Source organism: Aquila chrysaetos, chromosome 13 (assembly GCF_900496995.4).
Source record: "Aquila chrysaetos chrysaetos chromosome 13, bAquChr1.4, whole genome shotgun sequence".
In the NCBI taxonomy this organism is placed as follows: domain Eukaryota; kingdom Metazoa; phylum Chordata; class Aves; order Accipitriformes; family Accipitridae; genus Aquila; species Aquila chrysaetos.
In genome coordinates this window covers 35,926,838-35,948,334 of record NC_044016.1, presented here as the reverse complement: position 1 = coordinate 35,948,334, position 21,497 = coordinate 35,926,838, and the positions used below count along the sequence as shown (strand labels likewise).

The 21,497-nt window shown below is 48.4% G+C and overlaps 1 protein-coding gene across 2 annotated transcripts in view; it reads right to left on the bottom strand.

Moving 5' to 3' along the window:
- Positions 1-1,071: 1,071 nt before the first annotated feature.
- Positions 1,072-21,497, bottom strand: part of ZMAT4 (zinc finger matrin-type 4) — a 69,206-nt gene continuing 48,780 nt past the window's right edge. For both annotated transcript variants that reach the window (XM_030034708.2, XM_030034709.2), the window contains 3 exons: positions 18,733-18,960; positions 9,466-9,562; positions 1,072-1,510 (listed from right to left, as the gene is read on the bottom strand). In XM_030034708.2, coding sequence (XP_029890568.1) covers positions 1,495-1,510; positions 9,466-9,562; positions 18,733-18,960 — 341 coding nt within the window. In that variant the 3' untranslated portion in view covers positions 1,072-1,494. The remainder of the gene's footprint in view (positions 1,511-9,465; positions 9,563-18,732; positions 18,961-21,497) is intronic.

Genomic DNA, 21,497 nt, shown 5'->3' with positions numbered 1-21,497 from the left:
AACACCTTCCCTATAGACGAGCACCAAAATGCTGCAGACTGCGATCCGGCTGGGGTCTGCACAAACAGCGTTCCTTTTGGACAGTTAAGGCTGGTTTTCGGTCGATTTTTTCCTCCCTGCGAGCAAGGACCCCCCCGAGCCGCAGTCCCTGCCACGGGGCCCCTGGCTGCGGAGCTGTCGGCCGGGGGTCCCGCACGGGCGGTGGGACCCCGGCTGGAGGGGCTGCCGGAGACACCCAGCACCCGGAGGGTCTCCAACCCATCCAGCTCCTAACGTTCCCTGCAGACCTGACCCAGCTGAACGCTTCGGCTCTCCCAGCGCAAACGTGGCTGCAACTTACAGGGTTTTCCGCTGCAGGGAGAGCGATTCGGTCCAAACCCTCTGCCCACCTGGCAGGGAAACGCCGGAGCTCGGCGGGAGACCCGCGGCTCGGCAGCGCCGGGTTCCAAAGGCGAGCGGCTGGGGAGGCCGCCCAGTGCCGGCCGGTGCCTGGGCGGAAGGTCTGCCGGGGCACGGAGGATTTTTGCCCCAGCGCAAAACTCACCGGTGCGGCAGCGCCGGTAACGCCCTACCGCGGGGCTGCGGCTTCCAGCCCAGAGCCGGCCGCACGGCGAGGGCAGCTCGGGGGACGCGTTGACGGTCAGCCTCGGCGTCCCGAAACCAGCCTCCGCACGCCGCCTCTCCGCCGTCTCCCGGCGGGCGACGGGCTCGCAGCCGGCGCGCTGCCCGCGCGCGACGGCCCGGCGAGTTCAGGCGTTGCCGCCGGTCCGGTCCCACCGTCCTTCCCGCGGCTCTCCCGGAGGGCTGCCTGCTCCCAGGAACGGCCGGTGGGCAGAGCAAGGTCTGGCTTTGGGTTTGCATCAGCAAAGTCGATAAAGCGGACGGCTTCCGTCTAGCCTGTAGGAATCCTACTGGCGGGAAAAGGATTCTACGCTTTCGTTTTAGTTTTCTTTGCTCAGTGAACCATTTGTTTCTCTGAAGACAAAGAGGAAAGGAAAAAATTCATCCGTCATACAATCCCCGTGATTCATTTTTTGCTGCTCTTTATGTGTTGACACAAACCATGCTGGAGAAGGTGAAGAAAGTATGTTTATTTCTGATTGAAGACTGATTACATCACTATCATGGATAATGTAATAGAATAATTTCATACTCTTGGGAGAAATCTAAGAATAAATATGAAAAAGTATTTGTTTCCACTGTCTCTGAAGATGAGTGATGATTAAGTGCTGTATTTACAGGATAGTTATCATACTCTAGACTCTGTGCTGAATAAATATTATCTTGAAAGGGTAAAAAAATCCATTGAAATATTTTAACTCACCACAAAATTAAAAAAAAAAATCCATGTATTTGTCCAAAGCGAAGGTTAGTTACATGTTAATTATCGAATCCACACAGGATCATTGTCCAAGAAAGCATCCTCTCCTCGCTGACCAGCTCCTCTCCGCAGAAGAAGCCTTGGTGGTTTTCTTTGTCTCGACTGACAAACTACTACTGGTTCTTCAGGCTGCAAGACAGACACGAAGCAGAAGTCACTCCCCGCCCTGCCATTCCTGCTTCAGAGCTGGTTTCTGTGCACCTCCCGAGGTCTGCCCACGCGTCTGTCCCCATCCTGGCCCAGGCAGCCCCAGCAAAGAGCCTACCCAACCCTGCAAAACCTGCCTTGGTCGTGACCCAACGCGGTTTTGGCCAATGAGGAATTTCTCATTCAGCAAGCGTTGGCGATCTCGGGTTTACGCTCTGAGAAATCAGCCCGCTGTTTATGCGTTGCGTTAAAATAATTAATCTGTACACCCGACACCACGAAACAAAGTTGCACGAGCCATTCTGGGGCTTTCAAATTATGATCAAAACAGAAGATATCAGAGATAGCTTTATTTTCACTTACATTAAAAGGGAAGGGAGAAAATGTAATCCTATAATGAGAGAAAGTATTACACACTCTCTCTTCATAGGCAGTGTAATTACTCAGCTGCTCTCTGGAACTGAAATAATGACAAATTAAAATGCCTTTCAATTCCATCTACCTTTTATAACTATTCATCTTCTGGAGTTATTATCAGTCTAAAGGCTTCTTTATATTTTAGGCATCAGCCACTATATGTTACAGAAAGCGCGTGGAAACTGTTACATCTACCGACAAAAGTTGCTGTCGTCAAGGTAAGAAAAAAATCATTTGGCTTGGTTGTAAAGTACACGGCACCACTCAAGTATTTACTATAATTTCCTGAAATTTATTGGAAATCTTATAGCAAAGAGCACATTCATTCTGGGTGAGGATGCGCAGGAGGGAGCTCAGCCTCGCAGCACCAGGGATGGGGCTGGAAAAGCCCGGGGGAAAGAGAAATAACATTTTGCATAAAGTCTGACACAAACGAAGTCAGTCCGGGAACCACCAAAGCCTTCCTCTAGTTCCGTCTCCTGCTCTTCAGCATGTAATAAACATCCAAAGCCCCCAGAGCAGGGACAGCGGCAGAGGCAGAGCACCCACCCCGCGAGCGAACGCCCAGGACCCGCATCCGCAGCAGCCGGGGAACGGCCGGCCGGCGCTGTCCTGCCTTCGCCGCTCCTCCTGCGTGCGCGTTTGCTACGTCAGATACCGCAACCGGGAACGTTTCAGTCCCAACGGGCTGTAAATACTTGTTTACGCTTTCTTAAATAGATTGGAAAAAATATGGAAATGCAATCATGGTGAAGGGTGACATTTCTCCAGGCATGATATTTACAATATTTTGATTAGCTCTGATTTCTGAATAGCCAAGCGGCTTATGTTAATAAATACCCTATTCCAATTAGACATCTGTGTTCTCAATCTGAAAAAAAAAAAAAAAAGGGAAAAAAAATGCACAGGCACCAAGCCTGCTGTCATTTGCTCCTCAGCAGGCCATTAATCATCTGGGCTTTCACAGGGTGCAACCCAATGACTAGGTGAAGGGCTGTGCAGAAAGGTCTTCGAAGCACACCTTCCAAACTAGAAATGACCATTCTCAACCCCTAGGAATTCATTTTGACTGGATACTGCACTCCTTTGGTAGGTTGAATTGATCTTACCCTAACGATAGCTGCAGGATTGGGTCCCCTCTCTGCAAAAATCCTAAAATTAATCAGAAAGCATGAGTTTGAAAGGGAAACCTAGACATGTATTAGCATCTATGAATGTGTAAATGAGTGGTTATAAAGCCCCACAATACATTTGAGAGCTCTAGATGTGGCAGAGAGGTCTGGCTGATCAAAGAGACAAAATAAAGGCAAGAAGATAAAAATCTTCTTTATGGAAGTGGGAATCATTATACTCAATATAGTCAGACTCTTAATTACTAGGGCTGGATCTCAGCCTCCAGTCGCTGACAGCCAGAACGGTGGAGGACAGCTCACAGCTCTCGCTATCCGGCACATTATTATAGCATTTGATATATTTGCAACCAGCCCAGCGATGGCACTTACATCAAATGTGGGTCTGAGCTCTGGTACTCTGCCAACAGCATCTTTGGTCCTTTCATCCGCAAGCCCCTCAGGAGCTACTTCAGACCTGGAACTGGGCTCTCCGATGCATCGTCCCCAAACACAGCTCTCTTCTCCTGGATGCAGTGACGAACACAGCACCCTGCGCCCAGTCCCACTGCCCGTGCGTGCTAATTAAAGGAGGGAAGTGCTTTTTGCAAAGCCCTAAGTTAATATTCCACACAAGCGTTTCTTTGACGCCAGAATTTGAATATCCTCTGGCTTCTTCCACAACTATCCGGGACATTAATTCTCTGTTGTTTGTTGCAAATCACTTTTAGCAGTGATTTTTCACCTTTACAGTTTACACAAACCAGGAAAAGAGGGAAGTTTTGTTTCTTGCAGCCTATGGCAAGCAGTAAGGAGCAAGGCTGGCATGTGATTCTCTCCCAAAATTTCGGAGATAATGTGCCCTCCTTCCTGCGGCTCCTCGGGAGCCGGTGTTTCGGCTGCCACTGGTCCCCATAGAAACGGAGCTGCTGGTGCTGACCACGGTCCAGCCGAAGCGGGCACCGGCACCGCCGCCTGCCTTGCACCTTGCTGGTCATTCTGCTGCTCTTCTGCTCGTCGCAGGGAGGAGGAAGGGAGAAGGGGAGATTAAAAAAAACCACATCTATTTCTGGAAAGCAAGTCAAACAATGACTCAATCATCTCTACACAGTTCATAAATCCCTAATTAAAGGTTTAGTGCTCCTCCCCGCCGCAGATGTTCCAGAGTCCAGCCACATTTCAAAACCTTCTTCTGGGCCAGCGCGTGTGCATGCAGCCACCAGCGTTGCTTATCAGAGCCCCGAGCTGAAGCTCTACTTTCCTAGCACATTTAAAAGCAGTCCTCGCTCAGCTGCTCTGTGTGAATGCACAGTGCCATCAGAGCTAAGACGAACACTGCCTGACCCCTGACGTAAACAGACTGGATGCCAGATTTGCGATGCCTTAAAAGAAATATTCTCCCGTATCTGACTCTCACCCCAGTTCCTGACTTTATGATAGGATAAAAAAAGGATGCATTTTTCCTTTCTTTTCAAAAATACGGCTTAAAGTACATGCACCCTGAAGAAAAAAATGGGAGCTAGTAGACATTAACTTGCTTTGCATATTCATTGGCCAGAGGGATAAGGACTAGCTCAATATTAGCTACCTCCTCCTGCATCTTTTATTCAACACCAAAAATAGCAGCCAAGACACTTTCAGCTTTCCTCCCAACCCCCCATTTTCCCATCTTTTGGTCAAACAAATCCAATCAGAAGCATTCAGGTGAGCCCCTGAAATTCCTGTAAGCAAAGAGCTAAGCTCTCCCTGCCAGACATCCCCAAAGGAAGACCAGGTCAGCTGCAGGGTACGCAGCTTTGAATTCCTGCTTTGCTAATGGAGCTCCAGCACCATTAGCACCCGCATTGAGAAGTGATAGAGGTCCAAATAACATGGGCTGCTAAGCAGTAGTTCAAGGGCTGCTATATAGCGGGTTATTTAAAGCAACTCTAGCAGTGGCTCAGTTGTGTGCTGCTCTCTGGAGAGCTCTCAAGAACTGTAATAAATATCCACAACTTGACTCATTCCTCATAAAAGTTCTTCTCTCCTAAAGCAGCTTTTCAGAAGACTCGCCTACCTGCTATTTTTTGGGTGCTACCAGCTTCCAGCCTGCAATCACCTTCCCTGCTAACCTGTCCCAGAGCAAAATCCCTTTCCTTTACAAACTGCTCCCCCCCGCCCCTATTTTTTTAATTATATGAAGTGTGACAGCTACATAAAATGTTTTGTTGCCTTGGCAACTGCAATCCACTGGCTTCAGACCGAGTTATAAGGAAGAGGACAGTCTTGACACTAACCAACAATAACGAGAACAGCAAAAACCGGTGGGCAAAATACTCGCCAAGGTACGCAGGAGGTACGCAGGAGGGCTGGCTCCCTTACCTGGCACCCCAACGCAGAGCCCATTTACGTTTGCTTCACCCCGCACTTGAGACCCAAAGTGCTGCCATGACCCAGCCGTGCTCTGCGCTTCGGCAGAAGTACCAGGTCCGGATTTCAAAATTAACTTTCTTTGCACAGAAGAGGTAATTGCTTGTAGAAAGCTACAAAAACATAGGTGCAGCCCTGTCAAAATCTGTTGTGTTTCTGCTGCCCTGCACATCCCTTTGCCTTGGAAACAGGGCTGAGCTGAGGGCACGTGTACCTTCAGTCACTCGTACAACAGTCAAGACACCATGTAGAATAACTTTTCACAATGTGTTGTTCATTTACAGCACTAGAAATGAAGATTTCTTTGTCTTTGTCTGCGCTGTAGATGATTTCTGCAGTCAGGAACATGAGGTCTATGAACTACTTTACCTTCCTGAATTCTTTTGCTACCTGCTATTATTACAAGTGCCCAACCTGTGCAGCCAGCTCTGTACAAACACCATGTACAAGGTCATCTCTCCGTACGTGGCAAATAGAAGAACTACGGTCGTGAGACCCCCCTGACTCATTTTGGGGCTGCATCTCTGGGTCCAGCCAGATTTAGCAGACCCCTTAGACTATGGGGGAAGAACTGATTCAGGATAAAAGATATGGGTAACTCATTCCCTCAGTCCCATATAAAGGACAATGAAGCTGCAAAAGCAGCTTTAAACAAGGAGAGTAAAATCTGCTTTACGTACTAATTACAGGGTGGGAAGAGCTTTTGTTGTGCCCAAACCCAAGCTGCCAATCTATTGTCTCCCATGCTTCTGCACTTTCCTATAGGCGCTGGAGAGATCTCTGCTGTGCTCGGATACTTAGCCTCAAAGAAAATTGTGTATGAATGAACAATGGATGGAGGAAATAGAATAATCAGAGCAATTTCCCATAGAAATTGGTCAGACGAATGTCTCTAATTGGCATTCCATTATTACATTTGTAGCATACTTTCTTTTGAATTTATTACTTTGTTTCCTCTTGTACTGAATACCCATGAAAATCTCTTGGGACCAGATTTAAGTCATTATGAATAAATGATAAGAAACTAAATTTAGAAAGACTGATAAGAATATTAATTTGCAGAAGAGGAAGGTCCTTAAAAAAAAAAAAGTGGGAGTCCTGCAGGCCTCTGTGCCACTCTGGTGTTCCCTGCACAGGCTGGCTTGATCCTCACCGAGATGAAAGCGAAATGGGCCTACCTATCAATAATTCATGTGCTTTCAGAGCTCCGGAAAGCTCTGGGAATGGCTGTGACTTCCACCAAGCCTTGACACTAAAATAGCGCGATGCCATTTGGCTTGCTGGCGTCCCAGTGAGATGGGCTGGGACAGCGGGAGCCTCCGTAAACCAAAGGCAGCCCTCTCCGCACCGTGTGCTGCCTCCTTCCCGACCGCCCCGTGTGTTCAGGACAGTATTTGTCTGTACCCTGCTGCTTTATCACCACCCCCCTGGTTCCCCAGCGTTTCTGCTCTGCAAGAGTTGCTCTTGCGAGTTTGAGCAACTGCGGGAGGTTTTTCTGCTGAACAGCAGCAATCCCTCCTGCCACAGAACGGGATTCCCGGTTTCCCCATCCTACAGCCTGGCCTCCTGCCACGCACGCTCAGTCGGGGAGTTGAGGGTCTTCTTCCCGATGGGCAGCGATAAACAAATGTGAATTATTGTCTCAACTCCTGCTGATTCTTTACCCAGATACTCCCTTCAATCCCGAGCTCTGCAGTGAACGCACTCCCTGTTAGGCTCCTACTCCAGCTACAGAACAAGAGATGAAGCAGAAAGATCCTGAGTCTTTGCAATTTTTGTCAGAGTAAGTTGGAAGAAAAAATTTGGGAAAGCAATAGATGCAGAAGGAATTATCTTTCTGCAGAACTGTCTAAGTGTGGAGATGACACTCTGCTAATTGCAGGTGATTGAACAACAAAAGCAGAAGGCGTGGGTATAAAACAGAGGATGTGAGGCACCCTCTCGACACCAAAAAGAAGTAGCGCATCTTTTCTGCATATCTCTATTTCCCATCCATGAGGCTGCTCTGATTTGAAATGAACTCCTTTATCCTTTGCAATAATACCAGCAGCAACAACAGCAATAATAATACAAACTCAGAAGGACTGGCAGGGGAAGGATAAATTACAGCTCTGTGCCCAGGCAGCACATCACAGCTGCTCTCATTCCAGGTTTCCGACGGGAAGAGCTGTCAGCTCTATTTTCCAGCAGTGGGAATTTGTTGCACTGGGTACGGACACCAATCCCGCCTGCACTGTCCCGCACACTGCGCACGTAACCTGGAGGAGCAGGGACGCGCCGTCAGTTAGACGTGCTAAAAAAGAAAGGGAGATGGAGGCAGTAAAGGACTTACTGAAGGTCCCAGATTGCTTGTGGCACAGCCTAAAACCACGTCTCGCTTGCCTGACCCCAGCCCTCTTCTCCACAAACCATCTAGACCGGGAGGTGTGCTCGATCACCGCGGCCACTCAACAACTGCCTCTGCTTCCACTTCACCCATCCTTTGCAAAGAGGGCGAGGGAGAACACCACCTCATCAGAAAGTCTGATACCATCAGTTCCTTCCGCTAATTGAGATCCTGAATATGACTCCACGCTGAGGTCCAGGAATGGGAGCATTTGGAAGACAGTCAAATGCTCCGTGATAAATAGGATAGAACTAATGTTAATAATACCAGGAATCTTTGAAGGTCTAACATCAGCTGGGGAAGGTCTGCATTTATCCTCCTTACGCAAAATTAGACATTAGTACTTATTGCTGGTTCTGATCATCCTGCCTCATCTTTCAGACTGCCCGTAAAGCTACCTGAAGTATTTCAGTAAGTAATGACACCTTTTATATCCCTCTTCTAATCTGGGCAGTCCTCGGTGCTTCAGCCTGAAACGGTTCCCAAAGCTCACATGTAAGTGTATTAAGAGAGATTATTTCATTAATCTACTCTCTGGTACCATGTATCTTTATCACTTCATTTTAATAATTTCTACTAATTGACAGAGCAGACTCCCTCCAAGTCTCAAAGTTGGGTAATACATAACTGCTCTAAATCACAGCATAAACATTTTCACTTGGAAACACCTAATCCCATTACACTCCCCGTGTCTCCTCTGAGGTTTAACACATGAAGGATGCTGCAAACTTGGTATCACTAAGCACGAAGGCTCGTGGCATCAGGACCAGACATCGTTAACGTCTTGGGTCACTGCTGCCCGTTTCTTCTTCACCCATCCCAGACCAGCAGGCACTGCTCAGTTTGAGGAGAGGATGGGCAGATATTTGGGTTCCCCAGCATCCTCTGACACGTTTCAGTGGGAAGGGACAACAAACCTATAGGACAGGACACGGGGGAAGAGATGTGCAAAGCTATAAGGTACTCTGTGCTGTAAATGCACCCGGGGTTGTCGCAAGCAGAAGTAAGGAGCGCTCCTGCCCAAAACCCCATAAGCTCTGAAGGACAAGCTGAGGACAAGGGGCGTTCCCGAGGACGTGCAGAACGATAGCCATGTGGGGGGTTTTCCTGAGAAGGGGGGCTAGAGGAGAGATCTGCAGGAGAGAAGGAAGGTGTTCAGGAAAGCAGGACATCCCCTTAACACACCTCTCCAGGCAGGAGCCCCCGTCCCCGGGACATCTGCAGGCTCACGACTCCCCGGCCCCAGCCGAGCCTGCAGGACTATCCCAGAGTCTGCAGGCAGAAACCCAGGAAACCAGGACAAACCTCCAGCAGCAAAACACAGCAGGCTGCGTGGAAAGCACGAGGAGCTGACAGCAGGTTTCACTGGGGCATGCTGTGACTGGCAGGAAATTAAGAGCAAACGGCACTCTCCGCTTCGGTGGGACTCCGGGAATCCCATCTGGGCTCAGCCCTGCGTTTCTCAGGCTGGAGGTGCCTCCCGTATCTGTGTTTGCAAAACACCCAGAGCTCCTCAGCTGAGAGGGTTATCGGAGCGTAAAGCATTATTTTATATATATTCATTAGGCAGACACAGACAGACAGGAGGCCACCGGGAAAAGCACGAAGATACCCACTTGGTCTGATGTTTGGAGCCCTTCAGGTGCGCGTGGTACTGCTCTATCGAATTCAGGGTGACGTTGCAGATGTTGCACGTGTAGCTGCGCTTCAGGCCTGCGAAGAAAACCCAGAGTCATTAATTGCGCACTGGCTGTGCATTTTGGTGTAGGCTGAGGGCAAGCTCAGGGCTGCACCGGGAGGAAAAACATCCGCATGCCTGGGCTAGAGACTATTCAGAATCAAAATGGCAGCTGGAAAGTACAAATGAGTGAAAATGGCTGAAGAAAGGGGGGAAAAAAGCAAAAAAAAAGCATTAGCCCTTGCCCCCAGCAAACTTCTCATTAATTAAAAGGTCCTCAGATCTCAAATTTCATTTCCAGTTTCCCAGACATTTCTCTTTACAGTAACCCATCTATTTACTTTTCCAGGCCAAGGTATCCAAGCATTAGCGGAGCCTGAAGAAATATTTTTAAGAGGCACAGACCGAGCAGAACAAAGCAGGGTTCAAAGGCAAATCCCTCCTGGAGACCGCGGTCCCCACAGTTCGTCGGCGCCGGCATCCCTCTCTTGTGACTTTCTCACGAAGCATCATTACACTCAGACTAATGAGCACACGAGGCCCCATTTATTCCTCCGGTTTTTTGGTAGCGATCACAATTCAGGGCAATCCCTCATTAGTGTATTTAGGAGCCAGATCACTTAGGAACTTGATTTTCCCCCAAAGGGATCCTCTCTGATTTATCCATCGAAGTGAATGGCCGTGTTTGCCGACCACAGCCGCTGATGTCCCAGAGCCAGTGAGCCGGCAGCCTTTGTCTGAAGGTAAGAGCTGGAAGCCTGGCGTGGGTACCAGGTGGCTATCCAAAAGCTGGAAGCCAGGAGCTCATTTGCCTGACGGATTTACTCTTGGCTGCGATACCCGTCTACAGCCCCTGACCGCAAAGCAGCCCTTGCTTTGCTAATTTTAGCCCTTCACAGATACAATAACAAACAACTATTTATAAAGCTGTTGCTTTTGCTGCTGGCCAACTGAGTACCACTGAACTCGAAATAACATCTCAGTGGGTTCACAGTAGAAACTTTATGAAATTTGTTGGTTTTGTTTTGTGGGGGCTCTGGGGGGTTGGTTTTGTTTTGTTTGGGGTTGTTTTACCTTCTAACAAATCTCTTAGCTGCCTCTGCTACTTTCCATTTCATTGTTTGTTTGATTGCCACAGTTACAAGTGATTTTCTAAGTAAATATACTGCATTTTATTTTATTGCGATGTAAATTGCAGAGAACATGATCTAAGTGCAGCAGTGCAGTTGGCTGAGCAAGTTAAGGCAGCAGCAGGCAGGGCAGGAGACCGTGCCGAGCTCCAGAGAAGCACACAGGTTATATGCAGGCAAAAAGGAGACAAATGGTATCCGCAGCACTGAACCAAACACGCAAACGCCCCCAGAGCAACAGAAATGGGGACTGCAGCCCCTCCTGCTCCCTGGGTCATGGAAGGGCAAAAGCTGTACCCTCGGAAGGGGCCACCGGACCCACGGAAAAGACCCCCCACACCCCCCGAGGAGCCTGGGTTTAAACAGCATTGCTCTCCTAATTCACCGCTCTGCCACTGGGCACAGATTGCAGGGAAGAAAAAACCCAGGCAATTAAGCAGATTCATGCATATCTCAAACAGAAGCTGCAAAGCGATTTATAAGCAAAGTCACAGAAACAGTCTCTCGGCACATTCACTGGAAAACATCGGAGCTGAAGAACTAAACCCAACGATATCAGCCTGTGTTTTGCTTATTCAGCTAAGCTCAAACTTCACACCTCTGAGACATCCACTGCAGACAAGACATTTATTCACCTGAAGAGTGTGCATGCACAGAACACGAACAGGAGACTTAGCAGGATTATAATGGCAGGCACTGCTGACAAGAGCATGATAATAAGAGAAGAGCCACTTTTCTCTGGATGCAACACAGAAATATCTCCAAACCGTGCTCAACTAATTGTCACATAAGGTTAAAAAAAGCAAGAGACAGGAGATGATTTATGGATACAATAAAAATTACTCATTTAAACATTATAATAGCTTTTACGTTGCTACCAAAGTTCAGTTTTTTACTGGAGATTGATACTCAGACTGGGACAGTTATTACGGCTTTTCTTCCTGTACCATCCTTTCCACTCCATATTATTTCAGAGCTTTTAATAAAGTGAATTGTCCTGGGTGGGTCTCAGGGAAGGGGGAAGAAGGTCAGGATTAAGGAAGAATTCCAGGGTTACAGATGCAACCTCTGTACAGAGTGGCCTGAGAAAAACAGTCACCTGAGATACCCAGAGAGACACAAAACCCGCTGTTCTCAAGTCTATTTATTGTACTAAATAGGAAAATTATTTCTTCCTCATTTAACAGCTTGCATCTCAGAATTATAATTTAATGACTTAAGGCTGAGAGTATTTTCAGTTCTCAGCAGGACAAGGAAATCAAGACTTTGTCACCTCTGAAAAGCTGAAAATCTAAAAATAGGAACCCAGCAGACAGGCAGCAATCAGAATTAGAGGTGAAGGAGAAAAGGCCTTTTCCCAAGAGACTGTGCTGCCCAGTGGCTGCTGAAAATGGCTGATATTATTTTTGATTCGTGGCAGTTTAGATTTCCTGGAAAAATGCAAAGTTTGGTCCATTTCTGAAGCATTTATTCTTAGTGCCCTGGATGCACTCCTCTTTCCCACTGGAGAGGGTATTAGCCTGCCTAGCACATTATAGATCAAGTAATTATTTACACACTAATGTTCTATTTTGCCTTCTAGACAGGTTTTCACCCAGAACATTCCTCAATGACTTTTGCAATCACAGAAGAACACGATGCTGCTGGGGAAGTTCCTCCACACCTGCAAAAGCTGCAAAAGCAGATTTAATTTGTTTCTTTCTCTCTCTCTCTTTTTTTTTTAAATTTCTTTCTCCATCCATAAGGAAGTGACCTGGGCCAAGAGAAGGACCACTAGCTGCGTTCGAAATCTATTTTTTTGTGGAAGAAATGAGAAGCCTCTTTTAGGAGCTACGGCAACAACAAAACCAGATATTGCAGAAGGGAACAGAGTGCGGCTGAACGTACATTAAATGCCTGTTTCCCTTCTGGACATCCCTGAGAGAGCGAGCAATCTGAGGGCTCTTACTCCTGCTATGTAGGGCAAAGCCTGACATGAATTAAGCATATAAACGCAGATCTAAGTGTTTCCAGACCCTGAATCTGTTGTCTCCCTTACTATGCTGAGTGTCAGAGAGTGGTTTCTTCTCTCCTCCTCTCTTTTGTATTTTAACATCCTAATAATTCCCTTGGCATCACAGACTGCATTAGCATCACTGACATTACACGTACATCGGCATTTCAGTAAACCATTGATGCTAAAGTAATTTCTGTCCTGTCCTCCTAGAAAAAAAGAGAATTGCAAATTTTAGAGTCTCTGCGGTCGTGTTTCTGCTTTGCACTGATTCACTTCCATGAAGATCTGAACAGACCGTTTCAAGCTTAATTGAAGGGCTGCGCTTAAAAATACCGAGTTGTGGGATTCTTAGCACAGGCTGCTGCGCTCTTTAGGAACAGTTTTAATGTACCATGTAATAGTCTCTTTTGACTTTCTACAGTATTATTTCTTTGCAGAGATTGCTAAAACAATTCATTTAGAACAAGTAATGTATGGCATTCTCAAATCTGATCAGTTTATGCTTACCATAATTAACTACATAGGCTATATACACACTTAACCATTCCCCAGCTGTACCTACAGACTCCCAAAAAATCACTTGTTTGAAGTTCAAAAAAACCCCACTAGCTATACTAACAGTCCCACTTTTCTCAAACATCTCATACATCTCTCACCTAGAAATTTGGCCCAACATGAAGTTAAACATCTTCTTTAAAAAATATTTCAAAAACATTCAGGTGAGTACTTGAAAACACCAAGCAAGTGATAAAGCAGAAGCATTTAAATAGTCACCTATATTTTTACGTGTCGTGATGTGGCACGGAACAAAAATCAAATAGCAAATATGCTTATGGATGCTCTCCTTACTGAATTTATTCTTGATGCAGCAGCAATGGTGTCATAGTCAAACCCTCTGTCCATAGCTCCCGTTTCCTTTATTAAGCCAACAGGCATCAGAAACCACATACATTCGTGCCACAACACAGGGGAAAGGATGGAAAAGGTATCGCATGGCTGACACGGACGGTGCGTTAGCACCTTGCTGCAGACTGAGCCCTCGGACCATGCCGTGATTGCTGCATGGCAGAGATCAGGACCGGGGGAAATAAGAAACCGGTAATACTTTAAATTAAGGTAATAAGGTTCTAATGCTGAGCAGCTAATTTAACAGCATACATTAACAGCAGCCTTATTGAATCTTAATTACTTGTGTAGGTGGAAATGCCATCAGCGATTACAGTTCCTAACTGGGGACACTGATTTTTTTCCACCAGCATGTCAAGGCTGCTCACGATGATGAACAAGGGGGAATCCTGCCCCCCCTCCCCACGTCCAGCGCTGGGGGGACTTGGCACCGCTCCGCTGCAGCAGCTCTTCCCACCGGCTGGAAAACGGGGCCACGGAACGGGCCGATCCTGTGAACTCGCTCGTGCTCAGCGGACTAACAGGGCTGCTAGCGCACACGGCTACGTCTTTAGCTGGATGGAAACGTTGCCGGGGCTGGACCAGCCGGTTGGGAAGATGCCAGAAGCCGGACCGCGCTCCCCAACACCGCGCTGTCCTGGCGCAGCCGCGCTCCCGCTTGCCTCGCACCCCTGCGCCCGGGATCGTTGTTCCTGCGGCAGGACCTCTCAGCTGAAATCCAGCATCCCGAAATGGACTGGTACAGGAAAAGTCTTGAGCGTGACATTAACTCCACCGAAACAAGACACGGAGAAAGGAAATCAGCCTCAGATGAACTGCAGGATGAAACCACAGGCACCAGTGACCTCCAGAATATCAAAATTAACAGTGTTTGATCTCACTGGAGCTCACCAAAGCTGCCAACTTGGCTAAAACTGTGGTTTCATCAAATGCACCCAACCAAAGCGTGTTGGAGTTGAGTATTAGCGCAGCAGGCAGTCTGCAATAGGAAGGTGGTCCCAACCGGAGCAGCCTGTGCTCTCTCTGTGTTCACATCTACTTGGGCATCCTCATGACACATCAGCATTCCCTCCCCTGCATCACGACATGCATTCATGTAAAACTGAATGTGCCCCTATATCCATTAAATAAAATATTAACAAGTAAAGTCATTAATGCCCTTACGCATAAAATGCATTAAAACACATTCCAGGGGAGTACGTGTTAAATTGCTTTTTACTAACCAAAAGTGACAGCACAGAATGAAAAGTATTTATAAGGCATACAAAGAAATTATGAGCTGAGAAGGAAAATGAAAATCAGCTCTTTGCCTGATTTTGCAAGATAGCATCTGCAACTATGACAATTTACCTGAAAATACAAAGGCTTCAGGTGACAACATCCCCGTGCAGCCATCCCGATCCTGCTTTACTGCAGAGGCTGTTGTATTTTATTTTAGGGATTCACAGTGTAATCCCCTTGAGAGGCACCATTTTCTGCACCAGGGCCTGGTGCTTTTCTTGTTCACCAGGGACCAGGTGCCCCAGGAAGAAGACCCACGTTCCTGCAGTTTAGAGGATCCCATCTAATCCACTCCAGGTACACAAGGCTGGCCCGGAATCTGTCGCCATCGCTACGTAAAATTCAAGTTTTACTGGCACGCATCAAAAGAGCCCAAGGTGCCTTGGCAAGTCATTTGTTTTCACGCGATAAGGTGCTGAAGCTCAGATTGTAAACGCTGATGAGATGACGGAGGGTTTGTCTGTACATTAAGTCTTCTGCTCATTTGTTCATTCAAAGGTTTACATATAGGGAAGGGAAAGGCCAAGGGCACACTGAATCCGTGTAACGAAGCCCAGACTTTCAAACACTGTACCAGCCTGCAGAGAAAGCGCGTTTTGCTGTGGGGTTTTGGCTCAGCACCAGCAATAAGCAGGGTCCGTTATTAATTAAATTCCCCACGAATGACATCTACCAGTCTCTGCTGCGAAGCCTCTGCCCCTGCAGAGCCCACCTGCATCAGAGGAGGAACGAAAGAGAGCTCAGCGACGGATAATGCCAGACGTGAAGCAGAACTGGTGAAATGTGACCCGATGGAGCAAAACCGCCCTTCTCTTTCTGCCTGGCGCAGGCTGTGGGAAGGCGAGAGCTGCCAGACGGAGCCGCGCCGGTGCCTCCGACGGAGCAGCTTCTGCTCAGTGTTGCTGAACAGGCGCAAGCTGTCGGGGGAAGAGCCCAGAATTCAGGGCTCGTTACCATACCCACCGCTTTTTGTCTTTTTATGATCCACTCCAGGATCAGGCTGGGGCGCAGCGGCAGCCAGAGGAGGCAGCTCTGCAGGAAGAAAACTCTCGATTTCTTCGTCTTTCAGCGGATGTCCGCGTGCTTTCCTAACGAGGAAGAGCAGAGGGGTTTCCAGGCCAGCCCTGGGAGCAGGGGGTCCTGGACCGGCTCTGCTGGCGAGGCTGGAAAGCCACACGAAGCTCCTCGGATTGACCGGAGCAGCAGCGTGCACTGCCCATCACCCGGAAAGCACCATCCACTCGGGCAAAGCGTGTGCGCTGCGTGACCGTGCACTCGCACGTATTGCGGCTTTAACTCAAAACAGACTGCAGAAATGGTGCTGTTAGCGAGGTTTCTTTTTTCTTTTCTTTTTTCGCCTCTTTCTCATTTCTGAGAAGAAAATAAGACTTCGAAATTGCAGGATGAGCACTTGGCGAGAAGAATCAATGCTTTTGTTTCCTATAAATATCAGTTGTCCAAAAATATATCTCTATTCTTATTTCTCCAAATAGACATTCATATTTATCAATAAATATTTTATTATAGTCATTATCAAAACATCAAAGGCTGCTGAAATGTTGTACTTCAACTCACACTGCTTGTTCCAGGCTCACACAATGCATCAAATGCTCATCTCCCACAGCAGTCAAAATAGAATTAATATTTAAGTTGTGATGGGAGAAGCCACTGGGGATACCGTGGAAAGGAAATGAGTTTGCGTTCTAGCGAATGCCGAGGTAGCAAAACAAGCGCAGAGCAGGGAGACCACACGGCTGTAACCCCTACCACGTACTGCCGAACACCAAACGCGCCGGACATCGAAAGCAATGGTCAGACAAGATTTCGCTGACAACCTGGGACAGACCGCCACTGGCTATCTCTGAACTGCCACTGTTATCAATTCTCTTGAAGTCAGATATGATTTTACCTGCCAAGGTAAGGCTATTTTCTCGGACAGAAGGCAGATCTTCTTCCACGTTGGCTGTTGCAGAGATCTGCTCTAGCCTCACAGCTAAACACGTACAGGAGAGCGTATCACAGCCCCTAGTTAAAAAAACCTGTGAAAAAGAGGATTACCCAGCCATACTGCTATTCCAGCAGCAGAGGCAAGCTTTGCAGGACACCATCAGCAGGCTCAAGGACATCTTCCTTGGCTCACCGAGTCTGGCTGTGCAGCTTGTCAGCCTTAGAAAACACTGGACACCCGTGAACTGCAAACTCCAAAACAACAGCCTGGAAGTGTCCAGCCAGAGGACCGAAGCCGGCTTCCCGCTGTACCTGGGGATGTGTACGTACAGCCACGGCGCAGCTCTGCAGCCCCCCTCTCCTGCGATCGGTGGCCGCTGGCAGGACCACACTAGATTCAGCTGCAAATCTCAACCACGCACAGAACCACCATAAAGTTAAAAACCAACACGGGCCGATGAGTACGTAAAGCCCTCCAATTTCAACTCTCCCAGGCACCAGCTAAATGAATAAAACACTTCACAATTGATTTATTTACAGTTAATGACATCCTCAGCCACTCCTGAGCTTGGCACAGTTCAAAGTACTAAGCACTTCCATGTTATTGTCCCAGGTTTTATTTCCCTGCATATTTTCAACAGCGGGCAGTGACTCAGCCACATGAATCATTTATGGCATTGTGAGTCACACTAGGTAGCACACGAAGGATCTGGATAACCATTACAAGGTTTATTTGAGAACAAGAAATGCACAATATACTGCATAGTCATTAGTATTTAAAGGAAAATTATTTCATTTAGCAAAGAGTTTTAAAAAAAAGGTATTTTAAAATGTTAATGCAATGTCTTGCTGGCAAACCAGACTTCCTCTCCCGCATGGTTTTGAAAATCAAACCTGCACTTTTTCCTCAGCCTGCTTCAGTCAAATACATTGTGTGCACAGAGGATTATAATCAAGACCACAGAGAAAAATTTCAACAGGAGGCTCGTACCTCTCCTCCTGCAATTACCCCTCTATATTCAAGAGGCGCTTTGTTCAGAATTCAGTCTTAGCCCCATCCTCAGCCGGTATAAATTAGCACATCTCCATCGACAGGCACGGCGTGACGGAGCTGGTCCTTCATCGGTGCCAGGCGGCAGCCGCGACCCGGAGGGACCGGGGATGCTCGGGGGCTCCGGCAGCCGCGGAGGGGCTCCGCATGAGGTGGGCTCCCTCCAGGAGGGATGCAAAGCCCAAATCCAGGTGATCCCGGGGCACAGCCCCCGCAGGGACCCCATGGGTGCCAGCGCCCACAGAGCCGGGAAGGCACGCGGCTCGACGTCCCGGCGGGGCCGGGATGGACGGACGGACAGACAGATGGATGGATGGATGGCTGCTCTCCCTTCAGCGGGAACACGGAAAACTTGTGTTTAACATACCCATGGCAAATGCTCGGTTTCCCTTTTCTGCTGCTGACCCAGGGCCGTTGCAGTGTTTTACGAGCACTAATTAAATCACAGAAGACAGCTAATGCCCGGCTCTCCATCAGGGAGATGTAGGGAGCGCTCTGCCTCCAGCAACAAATGTCCCCATCCCCATTTCCCTGCGGGGCCGAGCGCTTTAACGCGTTCTCCTCTCTCAGCAAACAGGGATAGGCCGCGTTTGCTGGAGGACAGAAGTGTGTGCTAATGGAAGGGACTATTTTGGGAAGAGGCAAAAGAAATACCTAGGAAACAACTTGTAAAGGATGCTGCTAAAACTGCAGACCGTCATCTTAGAGGAGGGGATTTTTTTTTTTTTTTTTTTTAACGGTAGCGGGAACCTCGTAAAGCAGTAAGAGCACCACGGTCTCCCCTGCACCACTTGACCAGAGGAACAGTGCCTGCGGTGGGCAAGGGCAGCACCGCGGCGGTCCCCAGATCCCACGGGGAGCAGGTCCTCGCTCTCCGCGTACCGGCGCTCTCACCTCTCAGCTCTCCCAGGTCCAGGGTCTTCCCCAGCTGCTCCAGGAGGTCGGCCCTGGCCGCGTTCTTCTTGTGCTTTTTGCCATCGTAGTGCTGCTGTGCCATCATGGGGTTGTTGAACCAGGCTGCGCAGAGCTGGCAGTACCTGTCCGAGTCTCTCCGCTGATGCGGCGACGGTACCACCGGGGGACTCTCCGTGTGCGGCTGCTTTAGGGAGCTCAGGGTGGTTTCTGTAAAAGGAAACGTTCAGGCATGAGCTCTTCCAGGCTACTGGTGCTGTCTGAGTAACAGCAGACCCTGAGGCAGATCCCACATTAGACACGGGGAATAATTAGCAGCAGTTACAGGGTCCCACTGGATATTTTGGATGGTACGGCTCGGAAATCTACCATTTCTCATTAAAAAAGCGGCATGAGAGGGACTGCTCCTCAACCATCTGCATTTCACTAGCTGGGAAAGGAGGATGCTCTCATTGCGGTTACACGTCTTATCACTGTTGTGACTAAACCTGCTAAACCTACCCTGCTTAAATGGCTACCTCCAGGAAAAATTGCCAGTGGAGAATAAACAAAACATGCAAAGCCATCTACTTCTCAAGACAGACAGATTTATCGTTATCTCAGGATTCTTATTTTTCACTTTATTTGGTCTCAGAAAGAATAGGGAAAGTTGCACTAATTCTAAATTGTGACAGATGAAAAAAATATTCAATAGTCAGTCCCCTCATTCAAGTATCTTCACATTGACAGGGACCGGCAACCCACAACCTTAATTTAATCCCATTTCCCTTCAGATTCGCCAAGAGGCCGTGTGGGAACACAAACACAATCCCCAAATAATTTCAGAGAAAAATGGGCGATTAAGTCTTTACACAATGGAGCTGCACCTTGTTTGCCAGAGTTTTCCTACTTTGTACGATAGAAGTCACAAAGCCTTGGAAAAACAGTTTAAAGTAAAATAAAGTTCAGATAGCACTGGGATACAAAAATATACAATGACTAGCACTTAATTATCACACCTCATTCAAAAATTCCCTTTTATGTGGTTTTCCTTTTCCAGATGAAATGTCTGCTATCTAAATAATTAACAAACCACTTTCTCCGTGATACAAGAATAGGCAAATTTTAAGGTGGTGAAGAGGAGCTCGATCGCTCTCCTTTGATCAAGAGGCTCCGTGCTATTGCAGCTGAGCCCTGATGAGAGCACGGGTTGGCAGGTGACGAACCCACCTCGGTGTCTGATACCGGGAATGGCAGCAGCGAGCAAAACAGGGATATATTTAGATGTATAATTACGACTGAAGCCCACTGTGATTGACCCCACGGCTCAAGGAAGTTAACATTGTTGTAAATCTTCTGCTGACCTACTCGGGAAGGGACATCTATTAACTTTCCTTGAGGAAATTGTATCCTACATATAACATTACTTACAACCTTATCAATTTCCAGGGGTTTATAAGCTTCTATTGTTTTTGATGACAACTGCCAAGGTATCAGAGTTTCCCGGGCTGGACGGTTGGCTGAGGCACCATCCTCCTCCTCGCCAGGCTGCCTCTGGAGAAACACCTGGAGGAGAGTTTCCTGGCTTCTGCTGCTGCCGCCAGCGCTCTGCACAGCACGGGCTCTTTCGGGGATTAGTTAATAAAGTGATTACACAACTGGCTCCTGCAGAAGATATTTCTTCTCCTCGTTCAGCTGTCTCGCGAACCGCCCGCCCGCTCATTTGGATTCATTTCACCCCACCAGAGGATTCCACTGCCTAATCTCTGCCCGCCCTCCATTTAACTAGCCTAGTTAGAAACCAAGCACAACGCCAACAAAGAAAACCGTTTTCCTTTGCTGTCGGCCCCGCTGCCCCTTGCAGCGCGCTGGGGCCGGGACTGCGCTCCGACACGTCCCGGCTCTGCCGAGGTGGTCGTCGGCTCTGCCGCGTCCTGAAAAACCGCTCCCGACAGAGCTGGCGGGCAGCAGGCAGGGCTCAGGAAGGACCCAGCTGTATTTTGCTCCTAAACCCAACATCTTTTCTAACACCTACGGTTCCAGCACAAAAGACGCACCCCCAGCCCCCCCGAGGTGCACGCGACATAAATAACGGTGCAAGTACACCAAAGAGCAGAGCCGGGGGCCAATGCACAGTGTCGAAAAAGAAATTTAGGAAAGAGCGATATTGCCTGCCCAAACTAAGATCGCGCAAGGCTTTGCATACGCTTGACTCGTGAAAAGCAGGAGTAGCGAGCCGATTGCTCGCGTATCTTTGCGACCGCCCGCAGGCACTGCCCAAAAAGCCTCCGTGCAGGAGGGAGCGATGCCAAGAGCTGCCCTGTGCGGGGACCGCGCACAGCCCCGGAGATGTTGGGGCATCTGGACCATTATAAACAAGCAGTTATTACTGCAGTCCAGGAGCTCTGTGATATATTCGACTTGCTGCTCCGCAGGCCCCAGGCTATAAAGTTAAATCTATCAGATCTTTTGGTCAGCTTTCTCTTTGTTTATATGTTAGCTGCCGCCAGAGGGGAACCAGGGAGGCTGAAGTTCACAGAGCTGGTGGTGTCTGCAGGAGTTATATCTCCTGCTCGCTAAAGAAATACGACTGAAGCATTCTCTGCTGCTCAGCCATCAGCCGGCCCGGCGGACCCGTGCCTGCACGTCCGAACCCCTCTCGATGAGGCTGGGGGCTTGTGCTCACCCAAATGCAGCGCAGGAGGGAGGCTGTCAGCGGGAGCAGCGCTCCTGCTTCGGGGGATTGTGCCCCCCACTCACCCCAGCCC